Raw genomic sequence first — 9423 nt, forward strand, 5'->3', positions numbered from 1 at the left:
TCATTTGCTGATCTCCTAGCACTGTTCCTGGCCAGAGAGCTCCGGTTGCTTCAACACACAGTATTAGCAGCACCACCACCCCAGATCGAGCCCGGTTCCCGAGAGGTACCGCCAGCCGTAGCACTTTCCATGGTCAGCCCCGGGAGCGGCGCACTGCCACGTACAATGGCCCACCTGCCTCGCCCAGCCTGTCCCACGAAGCCACACCGTTGTCACAGACTCGAAGCCGGGGCTCCACTAATCTTTTTAGTAAATTAACTTCCAAACTCACAAGGAGGTAAGTGCCAGGTGGTGCTGGTTGGTTGGACCAAACACAAGGGCAAAAGGAGAAGTGTTTTCCCCTCCATTATGTGAAGCCACTGCCCAGATGCTTTTCATTCTGTCTTTAGCTCACATTTTTCTGGTTTGTATATCTAACGCTGTACTTCTAAAACCTTTTAGAAGAGAAATTATAGAGCCCTGAGTCCTTTCACAACACTGAAAGTTCTCTAGCGCTTGGGAAATTGTTCCTTAATTACCATTTCTGTTAATCATACACTACTCCACATGGCGTGTGCACTGCAATTTAGCAAAACCCCAGATCAGTTGTCGTCCAGCAGCTGGTGCCCTGCAAGCTGCCACTGAGGAAGACTGTGTGGTCTGATCCCCCGTAGACGCAGAGGAGAGACACAATGCCTCTTCTCTCATTCCATTCCAGTGTCATGGAGGAGCACCAAGTTTCTGGGAGCTTAGATCTTGAAATCGTTCTCTCTGTTGGCCTAAGGCATAATGAGAACAAAGCAGCCTTCTTCTATTGTGTAGTTTTGGAGATAAAACCCCTGCTTTATTCCCAGGAAGAAGCTAGTATCTGGTCATGTATGAAATCTTTTGTTTGTCCGGTTGACTGTCAGCCGGGGCCTTGGGAGATCTCTAAGGCGCTTTCCTTGCAGAAGCTAGTCTAGAGGTTGCTAAGCCTGGAAACACTGGCCGCTACGAGAGGGCAGAGAAGGCAGCACTGCACGCAAGTAAGCAAGGGCACCTTTAGCCGGACCACTCGCAGGGAGCCTCCAGGTGCTGCAGTTCCGGGTGCCTGGAGGAAATTCTTTGTACTGGAGCCTCTCTTTGCAGTAGTCTCTCCTCCAGGTGTCCGGCAGATTTGCCTGTTAGAGACCCTCACAGGAGAGTGGTGGGACCTGCCCAGAGTCTGGAATGATAGATGCCCTCCTCATTTCTCTGCACTCCCTCTGGTGCATCATCCTGCTGATCGGTTCCGTTCTGTCTTTGTTACTTCAGTGTAAGCTGGATATCACTTGGCAGTCTCCTTAATGCCTCCAGTAATGTTATTTTAAATCAACCATTTAAAACTTAGACAAAATGGGACTTCCCTGGCAGTCCAGTAATTAAGACTTCACCTTCCAATGCAGGGGGTGAGGGTTCAATCCCTGGTTGGAGATGTAAGCCCCCACATGCCTCAGGGCCAAAAACACAAATTGTGAGATTAAAAACATAGTAACAAATTCAGTAAAGACTTTGAAAATGGTCCACATCAAAAATAAAAAATAAATCAGACAAGTCACATTAAGCTGTCTGTCCCCAGATTATGTGTTCATTGTCAGGATGTTGAATACCAGATTGAGGAGGACTTCAGATACCCACTGGCGATTGACTAGAGGTCAGAGGAGTAAAATGTTTCTGGTCTATCCTCTTACTCTCTTCTTAGGCCTTTTGCTGAGACCTCCCATTCCAGGATGGGCTAAAGAACAGAGTGGTCCAAGGGGCCTTGCCAGATTCAGGGCACCCACTTTTTGAGCAGCAGGAGAGACAGTGAATTCAAACCAAGGAGAGTCTGATGACCCCAGAATAATGCATTGCTTCCTTTCAGGGTCATTCCAGGGGCTCTCCCAAGCCTCCCTGTGCCTTAGCTCCTTCCTCGGAGGCTGCTTAGCATCAACTGGTATTTTACCTTCTGGTCCCCGAGCGCAGAGTAGGGTGTGGCAGTCAGGTCTGTCTAAGCTCCAGTCACAGGATTATCAGCTTTGTGTCCTTAGGCTTTGGTCTCAGTTGGGCTCTTTAAATAAAGCCTTGCACATCATAAAATCCTTGCCTTTACTTGTCTCCTTTGTGTTCTTTTTCTTTTGTCTTCTGAATTCTGTCGTTGATAAAGGTAATATCGGCCACAATACAACAAATGTTTATTATGTGCTAACAAATAGATGTCTGTACATTTATCGATATGGAGATATTTGTTTTATATACCCGTGTATGTGTGTATACACACATACATTCTCTCTCACACACATATTTAATCTCCACAGTCTACCCTGTGGAGTACACATTATCCCAGTTTTATAGAAGAAACTGGAGGTAAGATTCAGAGGGAATAAGGCACGTGTTCAGGATCCTACGGTAGAAGAATGCTGAGTCAGGTCCGTGGTTCCAGGAGAGGCCCTTGATCCCCACTACATAGTGTCCCTGGGAGGGAACGGTGAAGGGCTGTTGTGGACGTGTGTCCTTTTCCCTCGTTTTCTAATTGTTTGTTTTATGTATTTGAATTGAAATTGAGGGCTGGGGCTCAGTATTCTAGAGGGGGGCGTCTAACTGATTTCCACGCTCGAGTGTTTTCAGAAAGGCTTCTGTTCATTGGTTTGCACTCAGACTTGCAGCCTCCTGTGGTGCTCTCCTCCTGTTGAGACCTGTTGTCCTTCTGTTGAGCCAGTTCATTCTTAAGAGCAGTCAGAGTCCTTGCTGCTCCAGCAGCATCTTATCCTCCCCTAATAATTGTGCTGATCAAAGTGCTAATGCCTGAAAGGCTCAGGTGTTGGCACTCGAATGCCGCAGGGGAGACCTGCCGGGACGTGGCAAAACAGGGCCTGGTGCCGAGCTCGCCCTCTGCCCCCGGCTGCGCGGTGGGTAGTCTGAGTGCTGCAGAGAGCCCATTCCCCGCAGGCGGGAGAGCCCAGTGCACGCCCAGGGCCCAGTGCTCCCGGGGCTGGCGCCTCTTCATCCCTCAAGGGGTTTGTGAGAGGACAGGTTAAAATCAGTCCTATGACTGCTGAGCAGTCCCCTTGACTTTTCTCAGGGAGAAAAATTGGAAATGAAAATAGGTCTTAAAGACCTTTTAATCAGTTTTCACAGGTGTCTTTCCTACTGTGTGTAATCCAAAGTGTACTACTGTTGATCTGAGTATGGAGTAGGTGGCGGTTATCTCCAGTAGTTATATACTTTTCAAATTGGTAGGCATCTGAAGTAGTGTCAAAGTCATCCCAAATTAGAGAAAAATAAAACAACAAAAAGAAGACTGTTAATTCAGTCACTCAACAAAAGACTTACGGGTACTTCCTGTGCTGTCACAGAGCTGAGATTTAGAAATATCAGTAGTTTAACAAGCCCAGGACGCATTCACCCAGGAATGCTTATCGTGTGACCATACCGGCCTGAGCCATAGCTGGAAGTTTCTTTTGTCAAATTCAGTTCAGTACAACCTAAACATTTCCTTAAATTTTTTAACAAGCAGTCAGTTCTTTTAAATAGAGCTCTTTCAGTGTATTACTTAAAAATGAAACCCCCAATGTTATCATTTAATTTTCTGTCATTTTGGTATAAAAGCTTTAAAAAGTCTACTTTAAACTCCCAGGAACTTATTACAGTGTTGTATGTCAATTATATCAAAACTGGAAGGGAAAAAAATAACTTTCCAATGACTTTTTTTTTCCCCCTCTCCTTAAAAAGTGATTTATATTGAGCCACTGTAATAAGTGTTGATTCTCTTCATGGATAAACATTTTATAATGAAATTCTTAATGTTTCTGAATAAGGTGATATTTTTTGTTCAAAGATATTTTGAAGAAAATTGAGAAATGTTATTTTATTTCTAGTATATTGAAAATAGCTTTTCTTTAATACAAGATGTTGAATTTTATTATCTTGAGGTGTACCAATCTGAAGAACCTTAAAAAATTTAATTGTAGATACTGTCAATATTTACTGCTAAATTTTTTCTTATTAGTACAGATTTTTTTATATTTCTATTTAAAAGACACTCAGTTATTTGTGATAATTTTACTTTTTCATCAGATGTTATTGTTTTCATTGTTCTTTGGGCAGGAGAGGAGCCCTGTTTTACTTGCTGGTTTTATTCTATCTGTAATTAACTATTTAACTTGTGCAAGTCATTTTTGTTAATTTTTTTTTTTTTGGCTTAATTTCTTTTAGAAACATGTCATTCAGGTTTATCAAAAGGTAGGATTTATATATACACATTTTTTTTTTCAATCTCACCCCGAAATGGCTCCTGCAATTAACATCAGGTTTGGCTTTGTAGCCCTGTTTTTTTCTTTGAAAACTAAACTTTCTGCTGAGAACTAAATACTTATTTCTTTGAAAGGAAATTGGAGAGAAAGAGATTAACTCTGTCAGGCATCTTAAAAGGGACTGTTGCACCCATGTAACAAGAGGCCTACGCATGCTCTGTGCATTTTCTTCCTTTGGTAGAATTGTTAGCATCCAAATAATTCTTTCTTCATACTAATAACACTTGGCATGCTTCTGTTTGAAGAATGAGATGTTCAGTAACAATATGCAATTAATGGTTAGCTCCAGGCATGCAAAAGGTAAGTGGTAATTGTGTTTTGTTTTGTTTTTTTTTTTAATTTCATGGAGGATTGCATAAGGGAAGGGCTGAGTTGAAGAGTAAATAGTATTGTATCTAAGAGGCACTTTGCACCAACCTCTGAAGAAAGTATGTCTTACTGTAGTAAATGTCACTCTTACCAGGTGGATATTTTGTGATGTGACAGTCCAGAGGCCGGGGCATTGCTCACACTCAGGACACACGCCCTCCAGGGGAAGGTAGCCACTGCAGCCTTGTCCTGCCCTCGCCTCCCAGCGCCCAGAGGCCAGGCCATGGGTTCACCTGAGATGCCGCAAGTGGGTCACAGAGAGGCCTTATTCACGGGAGCTCTTTGTCAGAAACCACAGGAAGAGTGCTTTCTTCCTTCTTTCCACTCTGTGATGATTTAATTGGAAACCCACTGTACTTCAGGGCTGGAGATGGAAATGGCAACCCACTCCAGTATTCTTGCCTGGAAAATCCCTTGGACAGAGGAGCCTGGTGGGCTGCTGTTCATAGGGTCACAAAGAGTCGGACACAACTGAGTGACTAAGCACATACTTTGGGGAGTGATTAAAAAGTCAGAATAACTCCATCGAAAGCCATGCGTGTGCACAGTTTCCAGAGCTGGGCAGGAACGCCTGCTGTGTATGTGAGCCGGGTGTGCAGCCTGCCTCCTGCACAGCCTTCCTGGGCACACAGATGGGTTTTGGCTGAGTCACACCTGCGAGAGTAAGAGTCGTAATGAGCTCAACAGGTGACCAGAAAGTGCTTTGGGTTCGTTTTATAATGTCTGTTTATACTTGGGTTGGTCGTGTGCTGGTGTGTAAGACTTCTTTTCTCTTTCCCACTTCTCTGTGCTTCTGCCTTCTGTTCATTGAGGCTTCCAACTGAATATGAGAGGAACGGGAGATATGAGGGCTCCAGGTGAGGGAAATGATTTTTACTTAAAATATTTTATAGGTATTTACTTCATTTCTGTGGCAGAGGCAACATGTCTCGATTGTTCTGCGTCATATCCTTGTTCCACGTGGGGTTGCTTGGGGCGGGCAGCAGTCTGCGGTCAGGAAGCGTGTGTGCTGACGCCCGGCGGCCATGCGAGGGCGCTGCGGCGGCGCAGCCGCCTGCACATCGCCCAGCCCCGTCGCGTTCATGCCACCGGTTAGGCGTTAAGGTGCCGTTCCTCCTGCCTGCGCCCCTGAGGCCCGGGAGTCTGGCAGCACTGTCGACATGTGAATACTGGCCTAGTTCTGGTCTCGAGGAAGGAAAGCAGAATATTCAGGAGAATGTTCTTTTCTCTTTTTTTGGCCTTGCAACGTGGCTTGTGGGATCTTAGTTCCCAGAACAGGGATTGAACTCCAACCCTGGCCCCAGCAGTAAAAACACTGGGTCCTAACCACTGGACCTCCAGGGAGTTCCCTAGGAGAATTTTCACATTTCAAATTAAGTGTCTTTTTTTCATACATATATAAATAATAATTATGTGGGGGATTCCCAAGAGGTCCAGTGGTTAGAACTCTGAACTTTCACTGCCAACAGCCTGAATTCAGTCCCTGCTTGGGGAACTAAGATCCCACAAGCCATACAGTGCAGCCAAAAAAAATGAAAAAAGAATGATTATGTGGTTGAGTGGTTTTTGCTTTTAAGTTTTGTTTAGCTGTCAGTGCGTGGATTTGGCTACAGAGAGAGTGACCAGATGGGCTCAGGACTCTAGATTTCTTCCACTTGGGCCCTTCTTTATACCGGTCACTACCGTGCTGTTTGAGGTCCTTGTTAGCGCATTGCTCTCTTCCTGAGGCACAACTCTGGTCATATGACTTCCCTGAATGAAAGCCTGCAGTGGCCCCATCGCCTGCTCGAGCCTGTCCACACGAGGCCCTGTGTGGCCTCAGCAGCTTCAGTTTCCCCCACACACAACCTCCTCAGCTGAGCAAGTGTCTGGGGCGAGAGGCAGGCAGCACCCCCAGCCTGCCCTGGAGCAGGTCTAGCTGTCCTGAGTTTGTTTCCAGCCCTGGGCGGGGGGCAGGACAGAACCTTCCTCCTGGTGTGCTGAGGATCAGGGGCTCAGGACGCATTCTGTGCTTCCGTACCTCCTTGCCTGCCTTAGATTGCCTCTGCTCAGCAGGCAGGCTTAAACCACCTCCATCATGTTGTTGAAAGCCCCCAGGCTCTTCATAGCACTCCTCAGACACTGCTCCACACCCCTGCCCTTCCTGTCCCTTCTCTCAGTCCTCCCGCGAGGCGGGCTCTGCCTCTCTGCGACTCTAGCAGACTGCCCGCGCCTCACCTCTGCTGCGGCTGTGTCCCTGAAGTTTAGTCTCTCCTCCTCTGACCCCAGCTCTGAGTGCTTTTGCTTTTTTTGAATAACCTATGTCATATTTAACAGCACTTTATACTTAGGAAGCTTTCAAACAGTTTTGGTAGATGTGAACCAAACTGCGTATTCTCCTAGCAGGTGGATGACAGGGAGAGCTACGTACATAGTAACACCCATGGCCCACCCTTAGTGCTGATGAATTTCCCAAAGGATTGAGTGTGTTACATACATACACTGGGAGGTTTTAATGATCGAGAGTGATAGGTATTCACCGTCCTCATTGAGACCTCCGGAAACACCCAGGAGAACGTAAGTAGCGGTTCCTGGCAGTAGTGATCAAATGCCACAGAGCAGACCTGGTAGGCGCCTGTTGGGAAGCCTCAGAGAGCTGTGCCTGGGGTCACAGCCTGCACTGTGTGAGTCTGTATGGTGTGCATTTGGACCAGTCATTTTAGTGCTCAGCAGCAGATTAGTCCCAACATGTCACTTTCCTGTTTCAGTAGAAAGAATTGCTTTTAACTGTGATGTATTAGAAGTTTAAATGAACGGAAGAGAAGGAAAAGTGCTGAGGTTTTTGTAGGGGTCTGAGAGAATGGCCCACCTGCCACCCAGCTCTGTTTAGCAACTGGGGCCATTTACAGGGAAAGTGATTTTAAACTCTGTTGTCACTGATTGTCCTGAATAACAGTGACAGTGGAGGTTATGATGAGTTGAATTTTTAAAAACTGGTAGGAAAAGCAGCCAGGCGGGGCAGAACTGGAGGCTGGCCTGCTAACGCCACCTCCCTGAGCTGGGCCTGGGAAGGGCTGTGATGGGCTTTGCCGCCTGCAGCCAGCCCAGATGACAAGGGCTGGGCTCTTGGAGAGGTGCTCAGATCACTCTCTACCTTGCCTGACTCCCAAAGATTCCGTTTAACAAATTATTTTCTTAATGTTCACTAGATGACTGGTGAAGATTTTTCAGCCAGGTGGATTTTTTGTGTCTCGGCTTATGATGGGGTGGGAGAAGTTTAGATCAAAGCTTCTTAGAGAAGGAACTGATTACCAACGGTGAGCCTCTGCAGGAACGACCCAGGAATCGTTTATTATGCTGCATTGAGCTAGCTAGGGTACAGAAGGTGGGGTTTCCTGTGCCATTAAGAATAAACCTGCCACTGTGCGTTTCAGTCGCAACGTGTCTGCTGAGCAGAAGGAGGAAAATAAAGACGCAAAACCTCGTTCCCTGCGCTTCACCTGGAGCATGAAAACCACTAGTTCCATGGATCCCAGTGACATGATGCGGGAAATCCGCAAAGTGCTGGACGCCAATAACTGCGACTATGAGCAGAGAGAGCGCTTCTTACTCTTCTGTGTCCACGGCGATGGGCACGCGGAGAACCTCGTGCAGTGGGAGATGGAGGTGTGCAAGCTGCCAAGACTGTCTCTGAACGGGGTCCGGTTTAAGCGGATATCAGGGACGTCCATAGCTTTCAAAAATATCGCTTCCAAAATTGCCAATGAGCTAAAGCTGTAACCCAGTAATTATGGTGTAAATTAAGTAGCAATTTAAAGTGTTTTCCTGAACACTGATGGAAATGTATAGAATAATATTTAGGCAATAACGTCTGCATCTTCTAAATCATGATATTAAAGTATAAGGACGAGCGCACGCCTGGGAGCGAAAGCTGGCCTTTTTTCTACGAATGCACTACATTAAAGACGTGTGACACGCGTGCCCTCTGTCTCCTTTCCGTTGCTGAAGTCAGTGTGTGACACCCGTCCCCACGGGCCTGCTGTCTGTGCGGGTGTGAGAGCAGACGCTGCGCGCGTGTGTCGTGCTGCAGGAGCGTCTCCGCGCACTGGCAGCCGGAGTTTCCGTGAGAGCCTCTGTGGGAGATTATCTGGTGCTAAAACATTACAGTTGCCAAGGAGGAAAATACTGAATTACTACTAAGAATTAACTGTAAGACTAGTTGATAATTAATGCAGGTTTACAGTTCATGCCTGTGGTTTTGTGTTTGATGTTTTGTGTTTTTTTTTGTTTTTTTTTTTTTTTTTAGTGCAAGAGGTTTAAATTTATAGTTGTGAACATTGCTTGTGTGTTTTTCTAAGTAGATTCACAAGATAATTAAAAATTCACTTTTTCTCAGTAAAATCTTGCTTTGTCTCCTGATGCTGTATTTAAGACTCAGATTAAGGCAGTGACTAAAGGTGCATGGTTTTGCCTTCACCGCCACCTTGAACAAGAGCAGATGGAGCGTGTGAAGGCTAGGCCACTTTTTCCTTATTGTGGACCCTAACATTCTGTCATTTCTAGCATCTTCTTTCCCCAAAGGCGCTGAAGGGAGAAGACGGCCCACGTGGCAACCAGAGCTGGATGGGAGTGGGCGTGGCCGTCCGCCTCACCCTTGGGAGTCACGCGCGCCCCTGCGTGGAGAAACGCCAGGCCTTGGCTGTTCTGGGTGTTCTCCAAGAAGTATGTAATTTTCCTCTCTTGTTCATTGTGATTCAGGACATGAATTAGACCCACAGCCTTTTCC

The 9423-nt window shown here is 46.3% G+C and overlaps 1 protein-coding gene across 10 annotated transcripts in view; it reads left to right on the forward strand.

Annotated features, from left to right (window-relative positions):
* The window catches only part of MARK3 (microtubule affinity regulating kinase 3), a 110981-nt gene extending 101943 nt beyond the window's left edge, over nucleotides 1-9038 (forward strand). For 3 of the 10 annotated variants that reach the window (XM_004018007.6, XM_012099086.5, XM_042235570.2), the window contains 4 exons: nucleotides 20-277; nucleotides 4192-4218; nucleotides 5471-5515; nucleotides 8072-9038. In XM_004018007.6, coding sequence (XP_004018056.1) covers nucleotides 20-277; nucleotides 4192-4218; nucleotides 5471-5515; nucleotides 8072-8417 — 676 coding nt within the window. In that variant the 3' untranslated portion in view covers nucleotides 8418-9038. The remainder of the gene's footprint in view (nucleotides 1-19; nucleotides 278-4191; nucleotides 4219-5470; nucleotides 5516-8071) is intronic. The other 7 variants (XM_012099079.5, XM_004018006.6, XM_060401954.1 and 4 more) reach the window with 3 other exon arrangements.
* Nucleotides 9039-9423: the final 385 nt, after the last annotated feature.

The sequence above is a fragment of the Ovis aries genome, chromosome 18 (genome assembly GCF_016772045.2).
Source record: "Ovis aries strain OAR_USU_Benz2616 breed Rambouillet chromosome 18, ARS-UI_Ramb_v3.0, whole genome shotgun sequence".
Lineage (NCBI taxonomy): Eukaryota > Metazoa > Chordata > Mammalia > Artiodactyla > Bovidae > Ovis > Ovis aries.